General features: G+C 35.1%; 1 protein-coding gene and 1 pseudogene across 4 annotated transcripts in view; one reads left to right on the top strand and one right to left on the bottom strand.

The window, feature by feature from the left end:
• Positions 1-27,843, bottom strand: part of PLS1 (plastin 1) — a 105,075-nt gene that overhangs the window by 36,262 nt on the left and 40,970 nt on the right. For 3 of the 4 annotated variants that reach the window (XM_025050769.1, XM_006917449.3, XM_006917448.3), the window contains exons 2-4: positions 8,920-9,025; positions 4,045-4,208; positions 2,040-2,169 (exon numbers count right to left, since the gene is read on the bottom strand). In XM_025050769.1, the coding sequence (XP_024906537.1) occupies positions 2,040-2,169; positions 4,045-4,208; positions 8,920-8,989 (364 nt within the window). In that variant the 5' untranslated portion in view covers positions 8,990-9,025. Of the gene's footprint in view, positions 1-2,039; positions 2,170-4,044; positions 4,209-8,919; positions 9,026-16,583; positions 16,606-27,843 lie in introns of those variants that run through there. The other variant, XM_025050768.1, reaches the window with a different exon arrangement.
• Positions 7,812-7,927, top strand: LOC112484416 (annotated as a pseudogene).

Below are 27,843 nucleotides of genomic sequence, written 5' to 3'. Positions count from 1 at the left end.
ACTAGAATGGCTGTAATAAACAAAACAGACAAGTGTTAGTGAGAATGTGAAGAGATTGGAACTTTCATACATTGTTTATGGGCATGTGAAATGGGACAGATACTTTAGAAAACAATTTGGCAGGTTTGTTTTTTTTTTTAATGTTAAGCATAGAGTTGTCTTATGACCCAGCAATTCTATTCTTAGGTATACACCTAAGATACTTCAAAGCACAAATCCACAGAAAAATGTGTACACAAATGTTCATACAGCATTATTCACAATAGCCAAAAAGTGGAAACAACCCGAATGTCTGTAGACTATTGAAAGGATAAACAAAATGTGATATAAGCCATAGAATGGAATATTATTCAGCAATAAAAAAGAATGAAGTACAATATATGCTACAACATGGATGTTCTTTGAAAGTATTATGCCAGTGAAGAGCCTGTCAAGTGAAAGGCCACTACTGTATGATTCCATTTATATGAAATTTCCAGAATAGGCAAATGTGTAGAAATAGAAAGTAAATTCATGGTTGCCAGAGGCTAGGGGAGTGGGAAATGGAGAGTGACTGCTAACAAGCATTGGGTTTCTCTTTGGGATAATGAAAGGGTTCTAAGAACAGATAGTGGTGATGGTTGCACAACTCTGAATATACTAAAAACTACTGAACTGTATACTTTAAAAGGGCGAATTCTATGGTATCTCAATTATATCTTCATAAAGCCATTCTATTTTTTTTTTAAAAAAAGCAATTAAATGTTCTATACTTCATTCTAGATAACAGTTTCATGGGTGTATTCATATGTAAAAATATCATCAAACCATATACCTAAAAATAGTGTACTTTATGTACTTTATTATGTGTACCTTATACCTCAATAAACTAAAAAAATCTATGATGACAGACACCAGAAAAGTAGTTACCTTTGGGGAGGAAAAGTTACTAGTAGAGACATGAAAGAGTGACTCAGGGTGATAGAAATGTTATATCTTGAGCTGGTTGGCAGCTACATGGATGTAGCTACAGAATGTATATGCATGTAAAAATTCATTGATCTGTACACTTAAGATTATAGGACTTTGCATATATTACCTCAATAAAAAGGAAGAAGTCTTTTCATTAGAATAGACAGGCAGATATGGAGTTAAAGAGTGAATACTTTTTTAAAAATGAGAGGTAGCAGCTATAGATCACTGCCTTTATCACTACACTTCCCTAGTGGGAAAAGGTTAGAAAAAGAAGTACAATGGGTGGGAGATGGGAGAAGTGCAAGTATATTGTTCGAGGAAAATCCAGTTAGAAAGGAAGAGAATCAGGAGGATATTTAACAGGGTGAAATCTCAAAGGAAAAAAGAGGGAAAAAGTTAGTGAATTTTTTGTGAAAAATTTAAAAAGTATAGTTCTAATTATATTATGTTAATATGAACAAAAGGAATTTGGCCAAAGGTTCTTAGACATCTTGACTCAGAGAGATAAGCTTAACACGAGACAAGGCATCTCATCTTAAGAGTTAATGTGACTGGATTTCCCACTGGGCAACAATCCAGTGATTCTATCAGATCAAGCAAATCAGGGGCTGTGCTCTCTAGTCACTTGGTTGCTTGATAAAAGACGAATCAGGAATCTCAGCTCTTAGAAAATGGAAGGGAAAAGTCCTGGTAATAAACCTCTCCACACATACCTAGGATCAGGTCTAAAAGGAAACTCACCTCACCGGTCAGGATGAAAAATACATTCAAAGGTTATGATTAAACACATTCAGTGCTGAAAAATAAACTTATTTTTTGTTGTTTCTAATGTCTTTGCTGTGCATTGTGCCTGACAAATAGTAGGAACTCACTTATTTCATTCGTGAGTCTAGAAGTTTTCATTCTGACATCTCTGAAATTGAGATGCATTTCAAAGTTGATGGCATGTTATAAGTCAGTGTGATTTTTCCCTCAAAGGTACATAAAACAACAGTGGGAATAACAATGAATGGCATCTTTGATGAAAAAGGTGACTTGTTGAATGAATCAATGACTAAAAGATCAAATCTTAAGTGGGAGGTTACCTGAATAAGAATGCTGTGTGCCCTCACTGGAAATGGATGAAGTTCCTCCAATAGCAGTAATCCCTTCCCTCTTGTTAATTATTTTTCGGAATGTTTTGCTGATGTCTTTGCTTTTTAACTCTTGCATTAGCTGAAACGGGATAAAAGTAAAACCGAGCCCTGATCAGATAATCATAGGAAAACTTGCAACATGAAGGAAAATTATTTAGACTTGTTTATTTATTTGGAATGACATCAATGAATACTAACCAGGTAGTCTAACACTTATTGCTTGTGTACACAGATAACTCTCATGTCATTTTACCAATAACACAAAAGAGACAAATATTTGTACCCTAACCACTAGAAGAAATTTTGTTACAATTAAGTTTAAATTGAACACACTGAAATTATTCTTCAATAAGCTTGCCATGATTTTTTTGTACTGAAACTAAATAACCAACTACGATAGTTTGAAATGCCTTAATGAAGGTATTTTCCTTCCTGAATATCTCCAATGTATACATGTTAATGTAAGTAAACCAGCTCTTATAGGAAATAACCTAGGCTTAAAGAAATATCTTTTCTCAATCACTCTTTCACTGAATTCTCTAGAGGTTGGTTAGACTGAATTCAATCAGCTCTCCAAGCAGCAGTCAGAGTGAGTTTTAAAAATGCAAATCTGACCATGTCACTTCACATTCTATTCCTCCCACATGACTGGCTTCCTATTGCTCTTAGGCTAAAAATAAAAATCCTACAACACCCTGTATGACCTGACTCCGACTTACTTCTCTAGCCATATTCTTTTACCCTTACCATCTCTGCTCCAGCTGCACTGAATTTTATCTAAGTGCTTGTGAGTTATCTACCGTCCCTGAAGCCACTGAGTCTTTACTCTTTACACAGGCTGTCACCTCTGCCTGCCTAGCATAATATTTATTTCTCCCTTCCATCCCTGTTATCAGTTTAACATCTTTCTTCAGATCTCAGCTCAGTCTTCGAAGCTTCCAGAAGCCTTCCCTGAGTCTCTTGGTTCTCTAGCCTCCCCACCAAGTTCAATTCCCTCCACTCTAAACTCTCAAGAGACTTGTACTGCTCTATTATGGCAATTGTCACAGTTTTCTTTCAACAATTTTTGTGATTCCATCTTCCATACCACATGTATACTCCATGAAAGCATGAACCACATCTCCTCTTGTTTGGTACATTATTCACAGTGCCTAGTAGAGCTCCTGGTAAGAAAGGAGCCCAAGTATTTGCTCATGAATAAAGAAAGCAAAACTAAACAATTTACGTTTCATAAATATTTAATTTTACTAATAGTTATATTTTCATATGAAAAATATTGTCATGGTGGTATTGATGGAAGGAAGTAACAGCCCTTGCTCAATTGCCAGGTGGCAATGGAGCCAAGTCATCCCTCTTGGCCTAAGAGGTTGGAAATACATAATATTCAATATTCAGTTCTAGAACCTATTTTTCTTTTGTTGGTTGAGTCATATACTAGTTTCCATCTTGTTCAGCTCCCTGAACCTTGAGGTAGTTTAATAATGAAACAGTGTTATCATAGCTAGTATCAAAATTTACCTGGTAGCACTTGATAAAATTGAAGATGTAACTTATCACAAGAAAGAAACCAGTTTCTAGGAGGTATAGCTTCCATATCTTAGCTATTTCAGTTAAAAAAAATAATCCATTTCTTAAGGCCAAGTACTAAGATACTAAAATATTCCACACACAGAGATAGTCATTAAGCATTAAATTCAACTGTAGTTTTACCAGGGCATGAACTATTATTATTCTCTAAACCTTATTTCAACTCCAACAATTTAAGAATGATTTTTTTCTTTTGTTTTATGAATTATTTGTGGACATTTTTGTTGTTACCATCATCATCATCGATTTTAAAGCAGTGCCTTTTCTGGTCTCTGCAGCAAGATTTAACAGAGAGCAATGACTTTATTTAAGTTCCTCTCGAAGCAAATTGATCAGTAGCCAGGAGAAGATTAGATAGCTTACTTACTGACACAAACTCTTCAAAACTGATTTTTCCATCTTTGTTGTTGTCAGCAACTGCTAGAATTTTCTCCACAATCTCACGTACTTTATAGCCAGGCAGAGGAAGGCTTGCTTCCTTAAACAGGTCCTGAAGTTCATAGTCACTGACATACCCACTGTTGTCAATATCTATAAGATAAATTAAGAGCTGTCAATGTCAACTGTACTCTGTTGGAGTGTATACTCAGAAGGCTGTTTGGGAGATTCACAGGCAAGTCGAATCTTTCAGGTTTGTTTCATAAATGGTACTTACCTTTTCATCCCGTACCTGAACTGTACAAGATATTCTATGTACTTGATCAAAAAACTCATATTTCAATGGACTTTCTCCATATAGGTTTAGAATTACCATACATATTTTAAGTGCATAGTACACATACTGCTCTGACAGATGAAAAACTCAGGTTTGGCACATGGCAAAGTTTTAAAGAACTAAGTATGAGGAAGTCTCAGAAACCTTGAAGAAATACAGCAGCAATGGTCATGAGTGAACACCTACCCAGACTTCAATTTCTTTTTGGAATTTACAGAATGGATCTGCTAGACCCACACTTTATATAAAATATATGCACACAAGGATTTCTGTTCTACGTTTCACTTGGTAGCAGTTCTGTTTCATTTGTCAATAATTCATTGCTTCTTCATTATGTATTTATGATATCATTATGTAGGCTGAATCATGTTTGATGTCATTGTGAGATTAAGTGTTCAAGAAATAAATTCACACCTATATTCGGAGTATTGGAAATAGGTTTTCAGGCATTTTCACGTCATCAAAGGGATGGCCTTCCCTGGGTTTTCCCTAGAGACTGCATATCACTTCTTGATACGGAACAAAGACAACACAAAACACTTCTGCCTGGACTTGGCAACAGGGCTTTGGACTGTTTGGTTAGTTGCCTGGATCCACATTACACAGGGCTTTCTTGGCTTTTCTGATAATAGTTGCTTTGTTTCCTATATTTCTTTTTCTTCTCAGTAAAAAAGGTGTCACCACTAAAATTGATTTAATGATAAAGACAGAAACTTTTCTTTTAAACTCATGCATGAGTTTTAGAACACTGTTCAGAATAATGGAAAATTTCTAAACTAGAATCTATGAGTAACCAAAATATTGCTATATCTCAAAAGTTACTTAGGACTAAATTGCTTGATATTGCAATAATTAATATGGCTTTCTTTGAATCTACAGCAAAATCTCATTATTTAGTATACAACAGCTCAGAATTATTTCCTATTACTCTGAAACAGACAAATAGACTAGGCTGGCTTACCTCTATACTAGCACTGTGGTAGGGAGTATTTTAAAATAAACAAGATTGAGGAATGTTATTTACCTACTGACTATCATGCTAAACTAACAGGAATGGTTAAGAGTTAGGACTCCGAAGACAGACAAACTTGTGTGCTTAAATACCAGCTCCATCCAATGACCTCTGTGGTTTGGTGTGATATGATAAGAAATAATAGATACCATTTTATAAGCACATATTCTGTGCTAAGTGATTTGTTGAGAACTTGACTTACCTTATCTTATGAAATCCTTACAACCTTGAGTTAGTTAATAATACTATTCTAATTTTAGAGATGAGGAAATAAAGGCTTAGGTTAAATAACCACAAAGATCAGTTTAAAAAGAAACAAGACTTTTCTACAACTCACCACCAACAAAAAATTGACCTGAATAAAAATGCACAAAAGACTTGACATTTCTCCAGACATACAAATGACCAATAAGCACATGAAAAGATGTGCAACATCACTAATCATTAGGAAAATGCAAATCAAAACTACAATGAGATACTGCTTCACATTCCTGAAAATGGCTATTATATTAAAAAAATAAAACAAAACAGAAAATAAATGTTGGCAAGGATTTGAAGAAATTGGAACCCTTGTGCATTGCTGATGGGAATGTAAAATGGTACAGCCATGATGGAAAACAGTATGGCAGTTCTGCAAAATTAAACATAAAATTACCATATGATCCAATAATACCATTTCTGAGTATATACCCAAAATAACTGAAAGCAGACCTGAACAGATATTTGTACACCCATGTTCATAATGACATTATCCACAATAGCCAAAAGGTAGAAACAACTTAAATGACCATCAACAGATGAATGGGTAAACAAAATGTGATATAGACATACAAGGGAATATTGTTCAGCCTTAAAAAGTAAACAAATTCTGGTGGCTTTGTAAAAATGGCAGAGTGAGAGATGTCCTCAGATCTCTTCCCGTGAAACAACAATAAGCGGAACATCTAAAACTCAAGAAAAAACACCAAAACTGCACACCAGCACGTCTCAGCCTGGGATCTGTGCATAAGAACTATCAGAGGTCAGAACCCTGGGTGTCAGGTGGTGGACTGGGAAAAATAAAGAAGCTGCCTCTAGCAGCTGCCAGAGCTCCCTGCAGGAGGAGGGGTTGGGGTAAAGGTGTGGCGACTTCCCTGATTAGCCTGCCTGGAAATGCGGTACTTCTTTGCAGCCGGCAGCAGGGCCCAGTCATCAGGACAGAAAGCAGAGAAGATGGACAGGACAGCAGAGAAACAAGTTGATTTTTACCTACCCCAATTGCAAAACTGAGGCTGAGCTGTAGCCTCTAACCCCTAACCCAGAAGGCCCCTCCCCTCATACCCTTCGAGACTGATCAGCATGGAGGCCCAGGGAAATCTGAGCAAACGCTACTGAAACTGTTGCTAATACTGACAGGGACTAAAATTGAGAGTAGCAAGTGTGATTAAGTATCTACAAGAAAATAAAAAAGACATTTAGGCTTTATATAAAGCAGGGATCCAAGAGGCTTAGATGCCACCTACTGGAAACCAAAAGAAAAGCGCCTTCTTTGTAGCAGGCTAAAGAGAGACCTTTATACAATAAATTTTCTTTCTGGAAAAACAACAGAACACACTTCTATTAATGCTCAGTCAGGGAAACAGTCCATTAAACACCATGAACAACTAAGGTGACAAGGCATCTCAGAAAGAAAGAGAAAAATCTCCAGAAAATAAGCTTACAGACATAGAAATATGCGACTTAAATGACAGAGAATTCAGGATGGTACTTCTGAAAAAAACTCAATGAGATCCAAAACAACTCAAATCAGCAATTTCAGGAATTGAAAAAACAACTAGATGAGCAGAGAAAGGAGACTGTAATTCTCAAAAGAAACCAAATAGAACTTCTGGAGATGAAAAACACAATGCAAGAGTTGAAAAATGAAATAGCAAGCTTGGGAAATAGAGTCGACGAAATGGAGGAAAGGATCAGTGATATCAAAGACAGAAATCTAGAAATAAATCAGAAGGAATAAGAGAGAAACCAAAGAATGAAAAATAAAGAAAGAGATATACAAGAAATAGCAGATACTATCAGGAGAGGAAACATAACAATGGGCATTATCGAAGGCGAAGAAAAAGAGCAGGCATTAGAAAGCATTTTCAGACATATAGTGGATGAGAATTTCCCAAATCTAAAGAATGAGCTGGAACTTGGAATTCAAGAAATCAACAGAACACCTAAAAAGTCCTTCACCAAGACACACTGTATTAAAGTTATCAAAAATAAATGACAAAAACAGAATTCTCAGGGCAGCCAGGGAAAAGAAGATGGTAACTTATAAAGGAAAATCCATTAGGATATGGATCCGTAGTGTAGTGGTTAGCATGTCTGCTTTACACACAGAAGGTCCTGAGTTCACGCCCCAGTGGAGCCACAGTCTGTGGTGTACAGCCATGCCACCCTGAACAAGCCTGATGTCTGATCTCGGAAGCTAAGCAGAGTCGGGCCTGGTTAGTACTTGGATGGGAGACCACCTAGGAAGACCAGGTGCTGTAGGCATAAATAATAATAAATAATTAAAAAATAAAAAGGGCAGAGGACCTGAATAGACACTTCTCCCTAGAGGACATTGGTCTCTAAAACTCATTTTGTATTGCATTTTATCTACATTAATTTTCATCATTATTTACTAGGTTTGTGAAGAATCCATGCACAAGATCAACTAGAATAATTATATCCTCCCTGAACTACCATCTGACTCTCTTTTTCATGGACTGCTCTGCTGTACTAGAGAGGAAGCCTACTGAGGAAGGGGCAAGTTTGGTGGTGTCATTGCCCATTCTCTACTGACTGTGTTAAGTTTTCACCAGGTTCACCTTTTTTTTGCATTCATTTGCAGACTAGAACAAAGGATGGGATTTATATTATCTTTTGTTTGTCACAAGTTTCCTAAGAGCAAAATGCAGAAGAATGGAGATCCAACAGAGGATGAGAAAATTTTTTTGGAAGAAAATTACAAAGCTGTCAAAATGATAATGTCATAAAGACAAAACACTGAATGGTTTTAAAAAGTGACAGAAGAAAAATAAGACATAGGGTCTTTAAAAACAACACGAAGATTTTTTTCAAATTATGCATGGGGGAAAAAGGAGAATAAGACATATGGCCTTTAAAAACAATATTAAGATTTTTAAATATTCTGCATGAAGTCAGAAAGTGTTATTACTAATGGCAAACACGTGAAGGTCAGAGTTCAGTTTATAGACAAGGAAGTATTTCTATATTTTTTCTCTGTAATTAGGATATCGTGTTACACATATTCAATTATACTGTCATTCATTAACCTGGATTATTCTCTACAAAGAAATGATCAAAGAATTCAAAGTCCATTTCTTCTAGAAATTCAAGCCAGTTTCAGTTTACTTTTCAGAAATAAAGAAAGAATCCAGTGAAACCTAGACAGGAAAAAAAAAATGACTAAATGTCGGGGTATTGTTCCATTCCTGGAATTCTGATATCAAGCAGAAGAGTTTTAGTTTTTTCAAGCATACCTATTTTATTAAATGCTTCCTGTAGTTCCTCCAGCTCCTCCCGAGAAATGGTAGTGGTATTATTTTCCATCTTTGGACAGGAAAGACTACCTTCAGATCTTTATATCTGAAAAAAAGCAATGTTATAAAAAGAACATTAGCCCTTTAGAAACATTTATCTAAGCAATACAGAGTACAGAGACAGTAAAATATCTAGAAGAAATCACTTGAGAAGTGTGGCTGACAAGGAACAAGTAGAAATAGACCTCAGTAACATTTTTTCCCAATATATGTCAGCCAGACAATAACTGAGAATCAGTAAGGGGAAGAACACCCTGCTTTCCATATCCTGTGCTTTTACAGAGCGTAGATATTTCTTAATAGACTGTATACTTTTCATTTGCATTTTACCACACTATCTCAGCAAAATAACACATTTCAAGTTTAAGAAAAGTATAGCACTTGTACATGTAAAAAAAAGAGGTGAGAAAATAAAATTTTAAGACATACATTATGTCCAAAACCAGAATCAAGTAAGTATAGTCTGATCATCTAGAGATGGAGCCTATGGCTTTAATGCTCAGCTTTATAATATTCAACCATTGCCACCAACTTTCCCTTTTCCTGTGTGAGGTCTTTCCCAAACCTCACTTCTTACTCTGGGTAAGTGATACAAACAAAAAGGAAAAAAAAAATGTAAAACTGGGTTGTAAGAAAAGCAAGCAGGTAGTATTCATTGTAGAAAGTAATTGGTAACATAGGCCCAAAACAGAAAATTAGCATTGGTGGTACAGTGGTGAGCACACCTGCTTTCCAAAACAGGAAATTAAAGTTACTCATAATCCTACTATTCAGAAATATCAAGTAGTATCATTTTGTTATCTATATCTATCTGTGTTACTTTTCAAGTACATGCGTACGTTTTCAGAGGGTAGAAAATATGAGTATATTACCTTTTAATTTTTTGTACTAATATATGTTTCTATGTTTTTTATTAATACGATATTTAATGGCCACATATTACTATATCATAACTTATTTGGTAAATCCCTTGTTTCAGGGTATTTCCATTGCTTCCAATTTTTTCATTATAAAGAATGCTGCAATGAAGATGCTTGTAGATAAACATTTGTACATATCCATGTTTATTTCTGCAAGATAAACATCTCAGGGTGGAATTACTTACATTTTTAAGGCTTCTGATATGTAGCGAGATAACTCATTTTTAAAATGACTTAGTGGTTTGGCTATTCAATGTTAAGCTAGAGATGAATACAAGTCATGTTGCATTCCCCTTATACCAAATTACATTACAGAGCTAATACATATTTTGGAAAATAAGTGAATTACATTACAGAGCTAATACATATTTTGGAAAATAAGTGAAAATGAGTGTTTTATAAGATAATGAGAACTGAAATTCAGTGAAAAATTCTTTTTTATACACTTTATATAGTAGGTTCATCATCATCCCTGAATATTTTTAATTTTTCAGGGAATCACATCATTTTTTGAAAAAATTTCACTCATTTAAAAATCATACTGAATTGTGAGAAGCCTTCTAAGAGAATGACTCATTTGTCATTTGTAATCAGTATACCAACTTGTTTAGCTTTTTTGTTGTATTTTCAAAATGATAGTTAATCTGGGGCCTGGTTCTAATTGTGTAATTAAATCTTTTGGTTTTAAAATATACATACCATTGCCCACCATTTAACTCTACAGCGTTAAAAAAAAAAATCTGGAATGCTCAAGTCAGCAGGATAGGAAAAAGGAGTAAAGGGAATTCATCTTATTCCCCAGATACATTTTCTTATATTTTAGCACTAAACATCCACATTTTATTTCTGTTGAAAGAGATTAAACAGTCCTTTTAGGATTTTTAAGCATAATCCTCCAGGTCTGCAAAATGCTAATTCTGTCATGGCTGGCTTTGAATCTCTGTGGTTTTGGTCATTCTGCATACCTTTCCCATATTCAAAATGGTTTCTATCCCTTACCTCAAGTTTTAAAAATAGTAGTCCAATTTTAGCATTTGCATTCCACAAAAAGGCTGCAAATTAAAGGTCCTTGTGTTGATCTTGCATTTGAAATGATAAATATATCTGGGGTTCTATTCTTTGCTCATATGTATTCAAATTTATGTCATTTGTTAATTATATAACATTTTTATTCTCTCATAATCAATCAAAACCAACACATAAACTTATTGAAAAAGAAATTTATCCATACAATATTATTTCTTATTTTTAAAGCTTTGTTTTTAAATATAAAAAAGTTGCTTCAAGTCTTTTGGTATTTAAATAAAACCAATAGAAAAATATAGAACAATCTTTAAGATATGCTCTTAAAAGAACAAAGCAAGGTGCAGAAGAGTAAATATGGTGCAACAAAGAGGAGCCATATGAGTTGTATGTTTACAAAACATTTTTGGAAGGATACAAGAAAAAGGTAATACTGATTGTCTCTCTAGGGGAAGTTGGGGCTTGGAGGTAGAGTAGGAAAGGGGATTACATTTCATTACTTTTTTTTTTTTTGGAATATAAGCCTACCTAAACTGAAAATAACTGAAAATCAATAGAGGCAACTATAGTAAAAAATAAATACTAGTGATCTGAAGGTACACATTATTAAATGCTGATTATGATAGCTTAATATATACAAGCTCCTATATGTGTTATAATTTTAAATAAGAGCACCTATATTTCATTACAAAGCAAAACACTGTGATTAAAATAGTGAACTAATTTACAGCTTTCCACAGAGGCATGAAGATTTAGCGGTAGAGTGGTTAATGAGAAATATGTTGCCTCTTTCACAAGTATAGACTCATGTATAAATACATAGTATCAATCTTTTTCTAAGTTTTGACAAAATTATGATAATGTTATGATTCTTCAAAAACTAAATACTGTATATGGTGTACCTGAACAGTCATTTTTACATAGCACAATAAACCTATTGCAACATATACTGTTCTCTAAGAAAATACAGTTGTTTAATTTGGTATATAAAAGACTATTCTAGTTACATGATCCCCAAATAAATTACTTACTATGATGTTTTTCAATGGAAAAAAAAATGTTTCTGCTATAATAAAATAGGCCTGACTTTTTAAAAATTTATGGAAGAGAATGTATTCCATCAACAAATTTTCAAAATAGTATGTCACATTTGAGAAAAAAAGCCCAATAATCCTATAACTAGTAACCCCAAATTTATTTTTCTTACTAGACTCACACTTAGATGATTAATGTGCCATGCACTGTCCTAAGTACTTTGTGTCCATTCTCATTTAATCCTCCACTCAGAGGTAGGTGCTGTCCTCATTTTGGTAGTTGAGATGGGATAGAGTGAGTAATATTCTCAAGGTCTCAAAGTGAATAAATCTCTCACATAATAGGTCTCATAGCTAAGCTGTGTCAGAACCCAACTCTGTCTCATTCCTGCCTCTAGGTCAGTATGCTCTGCAGTCTCTCAAACATATACACATATAAATATGTAATAATCATACAATAATTTACATAATATATGAAACAGATATTATACACTCGTGAAATAAAAATTGGCATTTTAAAAGAAATCAGCCTCTGTAAAATTCTTTGTAAAATTTTAGGGAAAAAATTCCAGCTAGATCAACTCATATTTATTAAGCACATTACTTGTCAGTCCTGAATCACTCTAGAAAACACAGTTACTAAAATTCACTTTTCAGTTTTAGAAACGAAGAACATGTCACTTAACCAGTACCCAAACACTTGGCATTGAAGCATACATATCTGGACACCTGAGACAGACAGATGCCTCAGACAACTCAAAAGAGCATAGTTTTCCAAAGTCAGTCCTGAAAGATGCAGTCCAGAAGCGGCCAGGAGCACTGACCAGAGACCCATCCACCACCAGAGCAGGTTAGGTTGAATTCTGTAGATAGATATACTGTCCCATGGATTTTGACATGTGTTCTATGTTTCTTCAATAATTCCAACACTGCTTTCTTCCTCTGCTTTTTAAAGCCCATATCATTTTAAGTGAAACCTTTCTTTTTTTTTAACCAATTAAAGCCATTTTTCCTCTCCTCAAAGCCTCAAGTGTACCCTGACACAACCAAATATATATTTGGAAAGTTAAGGAAGTAGATTCTAAAAATGAACTTCTCAATGTAGATGAAATTGGATCTGATCTTTCATCCTCCCTCAAATTTCAAACTTCCTTGAGATTTTAAAAGCTTTATCAAAATTAGTGTAAGCAGTCCTTTATGACTGGCAAGATCTAAAGCCCTTAGAACAGTTTCAGAGAAAAAGGCATCAGGAACAGCCCTGAAACCAACAAGATTTTGATGCCTTTCTATTAACCCTAAAGCTCCCAACTGTGAGGGACCACAGCTGTTTCCACGAGTGCCTTTTGATTTCCTGGCTATTATTCTGTGGTCCTACCCAGGGTCACCTGAGATTGAGTTCTCGAGGTAGCCACTAACTCAGGTCAGATGGCATTTCCCCTATTACACCCTCCAAAATTCTCTTTTCCTCTTATTCCCTCTTCAGTAGTTAAAAAAAAAAAAGGGGGGCAAATATTACTGAGGGCTTTCGAGAGGCCTGGAAACCTCCTTACACACATGAGCACCTACATATTTATCCATTCTTCTTTGGATAAAACAAATGTCCTCTCTTAAATTGTAAATTAGAGGCCTACAGATACTAGGTAAACTGCTCATGGAAAGTAGACAAAATAAGAAGTTCCAAATCAAATGTTTCTAGTGCCCAAGCTCTTAAATTCTATATGTGGTTCAATTAATATCCCTATTCCCTCACTGTAAGCATCATAGTTAAAGAAAAGACTCACTACTACTTCACACTTAAGTATAAATGACTAATAAACCCTTAAAGTATTCATTATTCTAACCACATTTATATTTTAAGGTCAAATGCCTATTTTCTATAGTAGAATGGAAAAATATTTTGTTTAATCAACAGAACATTTATACATCAGTAAAATAAATTACATCTGTTTCTCAAAAGCATAGTAAATGGAAAAAGCAAACTGCTAAAGAATATATATAGTATACTAGTTATTGTAAATTATAAGAACATAAAATACTATGTATGTTGTTTAGGTTGCCATACATATGTAGTAAAACTTAAAAACACATGGGAATGACACAACAAACTCAAAAAAAAAAAAGGTTGTCTATGGAAAGGGAGGCAAGGAGCACAGCTGAGGGCTAGAGCTGGATCTGTCACTTTTTTAAAGATAGATTTCTAGCAATTATGGCAAAATTCTAACATCTGTTCAATCTGAACACAAGTATATGGATATCGGTTGTAATTACTATTGTACTTTTCAGTATTTTTTTGTTTAAATAATCCATAAAATAAAATTTTAAAACTCAGTAAAAATAATAATAAATAAATAAATAAATAAATAAATAAATAAATAAATAAATAAATAAAATAACATCATTTTATAAACTATATAAATGTCTAACCAATATACTGTATACTTGAAACTAATAATAAAATAAAATTAAGAACAGAAATAAATAAATAAGTAAATAAATAAATAAATAAAATAACAAGAATAAGTTTTAAACAGGAGGGGCTTGAGAAAGCCCCTCAAGGCTTGGGGGAAAATTTTTTTTCCAGTAAATATTATTATGGCAGAATAACTTATTGAAATATTAAATTGTGTTTATTCTCTCCACCCCACCCCCATCAATAACTATTAAAGCAATAACTACCTTTTATCTTAGGAATTCTGGCAGCACAGAAAGCAAAACAAGTCTGGAATCTGTGGTCTCTCCGTATTTGGGTAGAACCACAATCCTCCTTAGAGCTTACTTAGGCTGTCTGTCCTAGAAATGGGACAACAGGAGGAGGGCTCCTGTGCAAAGCCACTAGATATGAGAGACAGAAGAGAAAGATTATCCCAAAAGGGAGGGAGGACAATCTGTATATGACAGCAAGGAAGACTGCTGTCCCAGAGGTGGCAGAGATGAGAGACAAGACAAGGTACAGACAATGCATAGCAGAATCTGCCAGAGAAACCCAACAACTGAGCTGCATTTCCCAGGTAGCCACTGAGGACTGACCCCTGAGGAATGATGCCTGAGGATAGAAGAGCTTCCTACAAACTTTGCTCTGTTTAAGACCCCAGGACAACAGAGACTAAGGGGCAAATTTCAGGCTCCTGAGAAAGACTTCACAGTACTCAGGCAGGATGAGACATGAAAGTCAAAATAAAGTATTAAGTTGCTTTAAAGAACATTAAAAATATGGTACTTCCTTCATACCTGACTTTTATGAAAAAAGCCTTGATAGTGTTTCTCTGGAGAACTGACTAGGATCAGAGGTTCCAGAGCATTTCAGTATCTCTGGTGAGTAGAAGAGCAGTTCTACTGGTGTCCTGCATCCTTCTTCCCTTCTTCACAAACTATTCTCTTCTCTCCCACCACAACCTTCCTCTTTTCCTGTTACATCCTATTTTCAGCTTTCTATTACAGGTTTAAAAATCATAAGGTCACTAGAATAAATCGCTATGTGAAGAAATAAACAGCTAAGAAACATAAATTAATTGAAGAGTTTTCTTTCTAATTTAAAAGAAACCTGAAAAATATTTTCATTTATCCATAATATTTCCAGCAATCTCCTTTTTCAACCACATTTCACAACAGGGAGCTGCATCACTGATTTTATAAAAAAGTGAACCTGCATATTCCATATTGATCTGTCAAATTTTTTATCAGATTTTCTTTAGATCATTGAAATTCTATTGACTCTCTAATAGAAATATGAACTACAATACCATTGACTTTATTAAATATTAGTCTCCTACTCTACATACCAGCCTGGACTAATCTTTGGACAGAACAAGTTACTAAATGGGTACAACATAATTCAATTTATTCCTGAGCATCCTTCTACACTGAAAGAATTGAGCTCAGGTTTTTCATTCATTCTACAAGGGACAGCTATGCTAGGTAAACTTTCCTAAAAAGTGGTCAATTCCAACAGTCTGGATTTGCCAACCCCCAAACTATTTTTAAGAGGTAATTGTTAAAAGACAACATTATTCTCAAATAAGCAAAATAATTTTCTAAGTGCCTAGATAACCCCAGAGATCATAATTAGGTACCATTATGAAGAATTAAGCCAGGTATAACATACCTAGGATGAAGTGACACTTGATTCCAAACTGACTCATTTGTGACCTTTAAAGAGAAACCTGGCAATCTCTTACAAAAACAAACAAAATAACAATACAATTGACCCTTCAACAACCTGAGTTTGAACTGCATGGGTTCAATTACATGCAGATTTTTTCAATAAATATGTTGAAAAAACTTTTTAAGATATGAAACAATTTGAAAAAATCTCACAGAAGAACCACACAGCCTAGAAATATAGGAAAAAATAAGAAAAATTTAGGTATCTCATAAAAGTATAAAATGTTACCATGAAATATACATAAATCTTTTATAAAAAAGTTAAAATTTATAAAAACTTATGCACACCAACATTTATAGAGCATACACGGCATCATTTGCAGTCAAGAGAAATGTAAACACCACAAAGATACAGTATTAAATCATAACTGCATAAAATTACTATAGTACATGCTGTACTACTGTAATAATTTCATAGCTACCTCCCCTACAGTAGGCTCAAGTGTTGTGAAAAAGTTATACGCACATTTTCGACTGCATAGGAGGTCAGTGCCCCTAACCCCTGTGTTGTTCAAGGGTCGACCATATGCTGTTAACTTGATGATGTATTTTTTTCTGCTTCAATTTTTCCAAGTATTAACCATCTCATTACTCCCACACTACCTAAATCTGTAACTGCACACAAACTTCATTTCATTTCTTTAATATAGTTTTTTTTTCTGATTCAATCTGGTTTTGCCCAGATAATGGCATTGTGAATTACTTGCTTTTTCCATCCTCTACTTTTGTATGTCTGCTCATTTAATCATTAAGCCTTAGGACATAAGATTTGAGCCTCAGGTCTATAGTCATGGGGAAAATATTTCGGTTACACTAAGGATAACATCTTAGCCTTAAACATGTTTCAGCCCCAGGCCCATTGAGGCAGAACAATAACTCCACCAGCCACAGGACGAGGCCACGAGACAGAAGGGATGGCGCCATGGGTGATTCCAGAACTGAACACAATGCTTAGTTTCTATGACGATTTTTCCTTATATAATCTGTATTCCCAAGACACCCAGGAGCCAGGTTGTTAAGAGCATTAGCTCGCCTGTGTCTCTGGGACTTGCAAGTCCCTGAAATAAATCCTTAGTTTCTTTGCTGTAAACCTGCAAGTATCTTTTCTTTGACGCGTGCGCAGGCAAACAGATCCTTTTTGTTCCAGTAACAAAGCCCAATATTTAGTCCTTAGTAAGGAAATTTAAATTCATACATTCAAGTATTCAACAAATATATACTATTTGACTTACTATTTAACTGGACTAAGCATAGAAAATTAAAGATGAATAAGAATTAGTCTCTTCTAGAACTGTACTTAATATAATGCTGATGAGGTTCAACTATAAATATCTGAGAAGTTTAATTAAAACTGATTTTTTTCTGTAAATGATATAAAATAATCTTATTACTTTTCTTTGATAAGCAAGTTAGAATCATCACCTAGTTCATTTGCTGTTAAAATCTCGATTTAAAGGGACCACTTTACATACTATATATCATTTACCATAGGAGTCATTCAGCATATAGCATACATGACTCTGGGTTGGAAATTTTTGGACTAATTGTAGCCAAGGCAACTGCAGCATATGGAATGGCAATAAGAGAAGGAAGGCTAAAAGGTGTGGGGGTGTGAGTGGGCAAGTGTGCACACACACATGCACACAGGCACATGCAAACATATAGATTTAAGAGAAAACAAGAATAAGAGAAAGAAACAGAGACTAAAGACTTGAAGAAAACAGAAACAAAAGTTCTTGGAAAAGTATTCAGCATGTGAAGGATTCATGTTGTGGCAAAACTCTTTCCTCAAAAAGCAAACTGTAAGTAGGGGGTGGGGCAAGCATGACCCAAACCAGAATACCAACGTCAAAGCATGTGGTGAGTTAACAAGTAGTTTGAGTCCAGAAATGGAATCAGACAAAACAGCAAAACAAAAAGATTATATAGAAGGACTTGGAAAAAAATAACTTTCCCAAGGAAAGTCACCATATTGAAATGAAAGCTGCTGGATTTACAACTCTGACCTTTACCACTTCTAGTATAGGATTTGATCACCCAAGCACAGAGATTCAAAAGTTATTTGACTTGTGTAACTGAATGAATGAGAATTGTTAAGTGTTGCTGAATAGTTATAGTTGAATGGTTAAATGAGCATGTAAAAAAATGAATAAACAGTTTCTTCTCACAAGTCATTGCCCCAGAATCCTCCCCATTATCCCCAGCTAACACCAAATAGGTGCCTAGTCAGTTTTGAAGCCCAACACTTAAAGTTGTAAGTGCAGAAGTGATGAAAGGATGGCCTAGTAGAGAGGGATGATATATAAAGCTTGCTTCCCACTCTGTGTCCTCAGCTCCTCCCAGACAAGTACACTGATGCCTCTAGTGGCACAGGCACAGCTTCTCCACTGAAGCCTGTTTACAGGCTGGGAAAATCTTTGCTCCTTTGTTCGCAGAGCCAAAATAGTGATTTTTTTTAGTTGAGAAATATAAAACTGCATTAAATATATACATAAAATATACAAAGTAGAGTTTATTGATCAACACTTAGGTCAAGAGGATCCATAGAAGGCTCTGATTGGAACCATTTGGAAGCATGAAAGAAAGGGGAGGGTTTAGTCTCCAGTACCTTCCTGAAGCCTCAAGCTCTCTTCAAATTCAACATTAAATGAATACAACTAACTTGTATAAGCTGAGGAAATGACCATCCATGACGTGGGCATCAGTTCTTAAGACCTGCTGATCAGTGATGTCCCGTGGCCCCAAGCTCGGCAACACTTCTTTTCCACAGCCCGTGAAAATTCTTCCTGGTCTCTGAAGTCTTAGAGGAGCAATGAAACTTAATATCTGACTCCCCAGCCTTTACCCCTTTTCTGATGTGTGCACAATGCCAGCTGGGGCTCCTAAAGGGGAAGCCGTTGCTGAGTTTCAATGAACTGTGGCCAGATCTTCTGATTTTTAAAAGAAAGTCAGAAATCAATTATTTTTATGTGAAATTTGATCTTTAAACTTTGGAAAACAATTTGAATTATTATAAAGCACCATGTGTGTCACACTAGAACTCCAGTCTATTAATTTTGGTTCCACGACTCCCTAATCCTGAATTATTTCACTTGGTCTCCCAAGGGGTCTTGGAAATGCTGTGATTCTCTAGAAACACTTCCAATAAATTAGCTTTAAGGGCCAGACGAAAATATTTTGTCTCCTAATGTGTCAAAATCAAACCTCAGTTATGCACCACTCACCATATTTCTGATCCCAAAGAGGAACAATTCCCAATGTCAGCTCCTCTGAGAGAATAGGGGCCAACAGGTCAGAAGCCCATTGATTACAGATTCCTAGCTCAGGTAATTGGATCTGCCCACCATGCCAGGATCTTTTTCTTCTCATTTATTATTTATACCCCACCTACTCTCCCCTAGCCTCACTCCCCACCTTTAAAACTTCTCTGGCTCTGGAAAAATTCAACATGACAGTATTACTGAAGTACTTATCATATAATGTTACATCATCAACACTTCAAGTATAATTTCCTCAACGTGTTTTATTTTCTCTTCCAGCAACTATTGCTCACCTTCTGGTAACAGCACTAGTTTTAGTTTGGGGGTTCCATTCATTCCCTATAATTCATCCATGCTATTTGAGTGAAGCTCTGGGTCCAAGCCAATTAGCACATTATATTCTCTGGCCACAGTGATTTGGTTTATGGATAGGCATATAAGCCAATTGGGGCCAACAAGATATAAGAAGGCTTTTGTGGAGCTTTCTGTAATGAGAGTCCCACACACTCCCCTGGGTCAATATTCATGAGAAAATAGAGGTTGAGGCAGCTGTAGCCATCTTGCTTCCACAAGAAGAGAACCTGGAGCTGAGAATGAAGCCAAAACCAACACAGCAGGAAGCAGAACAAATGGGTAAGAGAAAACGTGACCTGGCAGATTGAGTCCACTGTGCTGAATGAAACATTTATATTTTTTTGGTTACTGGAAATGATATTTTAAAAAAGCTAGTTAAACTGGGTTTCTATTGCTTATAATAAAGAGTCCAAACTAACATACGAAGAGCAATAAACAGATACAATTTATAAAAAGGAAATGGAAAGAGGGTCAATTCCTCAAAGAATAGAGAATATTTGGACATTCTGAATTGGGAAATAAAATTAACAATAATTATATTTTCTGAATAAGTTTACATCTAGATAAGAAACATTATTTTTGTCATAATTTGTATTTTACCACCATCACACCTAATTCCAGATATTCAGTGTATCAGTGAACTACAGAACAGTTTATGGTTGCTACCACAGCAATCAGCACTGTTGAAGATTATATTCCTAGCCTAACGGCCTTCAGGCCTATAGCTTCTTAGGATCTTTTCCCCTGAGAATTTATCCAGAAAAATTCTTCTCATTTCTGTCTTAATTCATCTCTAACTAAAGATGACAAATTGAGTAGTAATATATTATGAGAAATGGAAGGTTGTTCTGGTGTGAAGCAGGGCAGGACAATCTAGTTGCAATAACATTCAAAGTCAACAAATGATTAAAACCGGGAAGTTACTAATGCATTGCATATCCAGGATGTTTGCATGGTTTATCCCCAAGCATCACATTTCTGCAAGTTGGTTCAATTTCCAAAGAGGTTCTTGATTCAGACCTCAGCAAGACCTGTACCACAATCACTGTGTGGCACAGTACTGTGCTTCCAAGCACAAAGGGAACAACAATGAATGGCAAACAAGAGTTCATGGATGAATGAGGCTGAAAAAAATAAGACTCTCTATCTATTCTTGTAATAGCATTTTTATACATGATCAGATATTTAAGTTAGGTTAAGGCTTCTCAAAGAAATTGGCCTGAAATAAACTTTAAGTAGAAACATTAGAAATGACCGGCCTCTTTGTCAAATCTATTTGCTGCTTTTATTGTTGTTTTGGACTTCCAGTTTACAATAATTTCATGAGATGTCACTATATCTCTGTTCCAAATTACACAAACTGACTGATTAATCTCTATTTTTTAAACTCTAGAGGAGGAAAATATTCTAAAAGCTGTTATCTCCCACAAATGAATTTTCCCTTGTCTTTTAGTTGTTGTTGTTCCTTTAAACTATACTTCAAACAACTTCCTTCATCAGATTTTGCCCTCAACAATTTCAGCTAAACCTATGCCTCTAGATTCTAATTCTTCCCTGTTGACAATTCTTGTTTCCCTTTATCCCCTGAGAAAGGCCTTCTCTTTCTCCTGAGGCCTCTTCCTGAGTGTCCCATCATTTTTCTTCTAGTCATTTCCTGTACCTAGAACTCTATTGTCCCGCATCCAAATCTTCACCTCTCCTCAAAGGACAGCTCAAATTTCACCATGAATCTCTTTGTTGCCTGCAGTTCATTTCAGCACATGCTCACTGAGAACATCTAGGGTGCTAAGTATTGTACCAAGTATTGAAGACAATCAAATGGTGACTAACACAGGAACCTGCCTCTCAAAGAATTTGCAATCTAGTAAGGGATTCAATACACCATAGATAACAGCAAACACATGAGACACTCTCGCCCATTTGCAATGCTTTCCCACTGAGCCTTGAGTTGCCTCAGGATCCCCTTTTCAACATGACCCCCAACACAGTCCCTACTTAATGATCAGCCTTCAAAATAAACTAGAACACCACCTCCAGAACCACAATAAGATAAAGTAAGTAGGAAAAGAAGACTCTTCCTACTGAAAGATTCAAGGAAGACTTTACAGAGAAGGTACCATTTAGGCTGGACCTTGAAAAATGAACAGGCAGAGAGAGAGAAAGATGCAAATCCCAGCTAAGGGAGAAAATTCTTAACTTTCTCCCCACAGAGCACTCAATCTGGCAAAATGGAGTTCTTAATTAAGCATCTATATTGTATTATAGCAACTTATCACCTGATAATTTTTAATTATAGAAGAAATGTAAGATATACCATTGCCTTTGAGAAACATAAAAATTTCAAGGTGATAATGCAATATAATATAAATACTTGGTTTAAAACTCCACTTTTAACTTCCTGGTGACAATGATGGTGAGTGATCCTTATCAAAAGGTGTCACTTCTTTGAAAGCCTTTAATTTCTTGGTTAGTCTTTTTGCCTATTGTCAATGTCCATCTCTGACATATGAAAAATAATCCCTACCATCTCCAAAGACTCCAGCATGCTACAACTTGTATTTGAAGCAGAACAGGCTAAAGATTCTTCCTTTTTCCATTCATGTAGGTTAACAATTCATTTCTTACACACCTCAGAAAACAAGTGATATTCTCACTCTAAGCCACATTTTTTAGGAAGGAATTTTCAATAACTTCTACAACTCTTCTGTGTCTCTTTACCCACTGACAAAGGAAACATTTAATCTACCTTGCATTTGTGCTAGTTAATGTATTTCGACTGTAAACAACAAAAACTGCCTCTAGCAAAATTTGCCAAAAAAAGGAACACACTGGAAGGGCACCGGGGATTGGCTCAAAGAATCATAGGCGACCTGAACAAGGAGGCTCTGGAAGTACAGGTACCAGGAAGCTCTAAGGAGCTCTACATTGGAATCTATGATGTGCCACTTTAGAGCACAGTTTCCAGAAAGTTCAACTACCACTGTCTATGGATGAATCTAATTCCCAGGATGTTAGTCTGTCTGGTTGGCAGAGCTCAGGCCACATGCCCATCTCTGCGGTCAAGGGATACTGAGAAAAAAAGACCTACACCTGCAGAGAATCTTCTTTGTCCTAGGTTCATTTGCCTTCTGCATGAAACAAAGACAAAGGATTAAATCTGACTCCCAGGTAAATGCAAGCATACTATCTTAACAGTCTTCTCCTGATCTGATCTGAACTCATCTCATCCAATCAAAAACATCTGAAAGAAGACTCATAAAATCTCCCCTACTCTCTCCACCCCCCCAAAAAAACACAAAACACAGCATTCAAACATAATGACAGTCTAAACAAGGCAAAGGAGACTTTCCGTACCCCTTTAACTATTGTTACATAAACAATTATGGAGCTCACCACTGGCCAAGCACTGTTCTAAATAGTATACATTATCTCAATCTTCACAGCGATACGAGGTTGGTAATATTACAATTTCCATTTTACAGTGAAATAAATTAAGACCAAAAGCTTCACAATAAGTGGTAGAGCTGGGATCCAAGCCCAGGGTGTTTGCCAAGTCCAGACCTTTAATTATATATTGTCTTTTTAGTGGTTGTCTCCATATATCTTCTTCTATCCCTGTATCTCAAGTTATATACTCTGTGATCATTTCCTGCCATAAACTCGAATTTCCAAAATAGAACAGTTACAGCAATGTGTGTACACAGTGCAATCTCTTTTAACAGAAACTCAAGGAATGGATGGAAGGGTTAAAGGAGCTTTGTGAGAATGATATGAATTATTTTATATCATCCTTTTCTTTTGGTCTCTGGGAAAGTACCTTGTTCCTATTTTCTAAGCATTATTCAGTCATAGGATATTATATATTAGGGAGATAAGTGCTCAGATTATAACTAACTTTAATGCCTAATATCTCATTCAGTATAAATAACTCAATACCAGCACCAAAGAGCTTTTGGAGAATAAGAAGCTGAGAGTCACTTCCAAGTACTTAATACCATTATTACTTCCTAAATTTATAATCTGCTTCCCCCTATTTCCAGCCAAGAATTGCTATATTAATGATTTGCAGCAACACAGACATTCTGATCCAACTTCTGTCCAAGTGAGCAGAAGAGTCTCACCCAGGGTGTTTCCATGTCAGGGTCTGAACTTTAACCTCTGAAGCACATGTTGGTTTAAACGTGAAGTTTTTCACTTTTTACAAAGATACGTTAAAACAGTGTTTTCAGGACTTGAAACTCTGAGGTACTTTATTTTACAGCCTGTAGAAGCCAACTCTAACCTTCTTTATTAACTGGCAATGGATGCACTTATCATATATACGTGTGGTTTTTCAAGGATCCACAGAAATCTTTTCCTAAAAATCCTGTTTCTATAAATTATAGATAAAAGTCATTAGTACCAAATATACTTTCAAACAATTGCAAAGAATTAACTATCAAATGATTACCACAGTTTTTTTCTTAAAGAGTACAACTAGTAGTTCTTAAATCTATAGTTTTATCATTCTTTTATCAGTCTGCATGCTACCAATTGAAGAATTGGTTAGAATTTTTTCCTACTCACAAGAGATGGTCACCGTCATAGTACAACTAGATATTTGCCCAAGAACCTTTTGCTAGTGAAGAATAGAAGGAAGCAGTACCAACTACCAGCTCTCAGAACTTTCCTTTGCCAGAATCTTGGTATTAGAAAGATTTATCAAGCATTTTATACTTTCCAAAGCACGTTCACATCCATCACTTCATAATCGGACATAGGTATCCCAATAAAGAAATTGAGACATAATGAAGATTAATGATTTATAACATTTATAAAATCCAGTCCACACTCCTTACTCCACATAAGAAAGAATTAGCATAGACTTAGGGGTAAATGATGTACTCAGTGTTCCAGAACAAGTCGCTGGCATTGCTGGCTAAGAGTACTGACATCAAAATAGAACTCAAAGTTAAAACTACTAAAGAAAAATACAGGCAACATTAAGACACACAGGCAGTAATGTTTAGATAACATGAGTTTTATAACTTTTGAAATAAAAAAAAAGAAATTAATGTGAGGACAACTACTATAGGAAGTGTTAACTACTGATAGTTTAATTAGTGAAAAATAAGGATATAGAAAATTTGAATAACAAAATTAATAAGTTGTAAAGGTATGAAATTTTCTACAATTCTCAGAAAATATTTCTTATTTTCCTGAACTAAATGAAAGTTTGCGCTATGGCTTACTCAATATGATTACCTGAAAAGACCAACACTAGTGTTATATTGAGCCCTCTCCTTTCTCTGAGCTATAATAGGACCCCAGAGCTTATATGAGAACAGGAACAATGGAGATCTTTTATCTTTTATCATCAGTGGGCAGAGAGATGCTTCCCTTTCTGGGCCCATGTTATCCATTCAAAAGTATTAGCATCTACAAACCCATGACAAGCCTGGAAACAGTGACCTTTCCTCCTAAGGTCAGTCCCAGTCATCTGAGACATCTCCTATGTATGCTGTCTCCCAAGCTGTAAGCCTCAAAGTCATCTTGACTCTGCTATCCTCTCCCCTCCAAAATGGATAACTTACCACCAAATCCTACCTCTGAATTTGGGAGTATGTCCTCTCCTGTCTTTCCTTGTCACTGCTTTACTCCAGCACTCTGGTATCTTGTTAATGCATCTTCAGGAGATTCATTTCTGCTCTCCTTGGCTCTACCCATCAACTATTTGGCTCTTATTCGGTACCCATCAGCTTCAACATATTCCCCCCAGATAGAGCCGACTTAACAATTTAATGAGGAATATTTTACTTAAGATTTTGTGGAGAGGTAGAGAAGATAACTTACATTGCACACCATTGGGCAAAACTCTGCAAAATTTCCTTTAATTATCCCATTTTCCCCAAAACTTCTCTCTGGGAGAAAGCCTCCTCCCCTGTCACAACTCCTGAACTGTCCTCTCTGGGCTTCAGCCTCCATTTCTCTAAGGTCTTTCTTTCCTCAAGCTCCATCCCAATCACTTTTCTTATGCTGAGCAATTCAACTCTTTCTTCAGCTTCTACAATTTGCATCTTTTCTCCTACCACCAGACACAACTTCCACCCAAAGATCCAACTTCCTTAGAAGACAATAGGGGAAAAGCAAATAACAAGTGGACAAGTTAGTAGTCACACAAGGTCCATATGACTGTTTAAGAAAAATTACTGACCTACTCAAAATATCCTTTTTTTAAATGGCCATTAAACCAATGGAAATTAAAATAACAATGAATTACCACTGTTTTAGCCAGAAAATTAGTAGCCATATTTTTATAAAGACAAGAATCGGCAGTTAACAAAATAGTCACAGGGATGTAAAGTATAGCTTAGGGTAATCACTATGCTGTACACCTAGAACTAATATAATATAATGAATGTCAACTATAAATGAAAATTTTTTTAAATAAAAAAAGAAACAATAATAATCAGTTTGGAGAAGTGGTTCTAGGAAACATACAGACCTGTTGTATGAGGTACAAACTGACAAACCCCACTTGTGGGGTGCCAACTAAAATGAATTTTGCATAGGGCAATTTAGCAACAACAGAATCAAAAGTCTCAAAAATGTTGATAAAAGAATTCTACTCATAGGAATTATTCTATAAAAACAATCTGAAATGAGCAGAAATATATTGGTATATATATGTTCATTTCATCATTTACTCACAATAATGAAAAAACTAAAACAACGTAAATTTCTAAAAAAAATAGAGGATTTGTTTAATAAAATTTTGAATACTCTCATAAAAAGAATATCAGGCAGTCGTTAAAAATCATGTTATAAAAAATGAGAAAAAAGTTAACCCTGTATCATTAGGTTTAAAAAAGGAGATTATCAATAAGTATTGGCATAAAGTTGCTCAAAGTATTTCTTTATATTCCTTTTAATATCTGTAGTCTGAGGTGATGTCACCTCTCTCATTCCTTATATGGATTTATGTCTTCTTTATTTTCTTATTAGTCTGGCTAGATGTTTACCAATTTCATTGATTATCTCAAAAACTTGCTTTTGGTTTCACTGATTTTTCTCTATCATTTTTGTTTTCTGTCTCATTGATTTCTGTTCTGATCATTATTATTTTCTTTATTCTGCTTTTAGGTTAATTTTGCTCTAATTTTTATAGTTTCTAGGGAAAGGTCATCGATTTTGGACTTTTCTTCTTTGCAAGTATGGTTGTTTAGTGCAATAAGTTCTCCTTTAGTGGCATCTCACACATGTGTTTTCATCTTCATTCAGTTCACAATAGTAATTAAATCCCTTTCTAATTTCTTCTTTCATCTGGGTTAAGAGAAGTGTGTTAGTTTCCACATATTTGCAGATTTCCCTAATTTGATTTCTAATTGAATTTCATTGGGTAAGAGAACGTGATCTGACTTGAATACTTTTAAATTTATTGAGTCTTGTTTTATGGCCCAGCATATGATCTAATTTAGTAAACATTCTGTGTGTACTTTAAAAGAAAGTATGTTCTACTGCTGTTGGGTGGTGTTCTAAAATATCAATGAGGTCAAATTAGATGATAGGGTTAAATCTTCTACATCCTTACTGAATTTCTGTTTACTGCTTCTATTCAATTGAAATCTTCAACTATAATTGTGGATCTATTTCTCACTGCAGTTCTATCAAGTTTTGCTTCATATATTTTGAAGATCTGCTATTAGGTACATAAATATTTCAACTGTTCTATCCTCTTGATGAGTTGACCTTTATCATTTTGAAATGATCTTCTTTATTCCTGATAATAGTTTTCACTTAGAAATCTTTGCCTGTTGTTAATATAGCCAGAGTCCAGCTTTCTTTTGATTAGTGCTAACATGGTATATCTTTCTCAATCCCACTACTTTTAATCTATATCTTTATATTCAAAATGTGTTTTCACTCAGATTATCTCTGCTTCTTAATGGGGTATTTAGACCATTAATCTTTAACATGATTAGTGGATTGCTTCCACTTTTTGGCTCATGAATAATGCTGCAATGAATACAGGTGTACAAATATCTCTTTGAGATCCTGCTTTGAATTCTTTTTGACATATACCCAGAGCTGGGATTGTTGAATCATGTGGTATGATTCTATTTTTTTTTTTTT

Source organism: Pteropus alecto, unplaced genomic scaffold (assembly GCF_000325575.1).
Source record: "Pteropus alecto unplaced genomic scaffold, ASM32557v1 scaffold75, whole genome shotgun sequence".
Taxonomy (NCBI): domain Eukaryota; kingdom Metazoa; phylum Chordata; class Mammalia; order Chiroptera; family Pteropodidae; genus Pteropus; species Pteropus alecto.
Note: the sequence above shows the minus strand (reverse complement) of the source record. Positions and strands in the feature narration are given on the sequence as shown.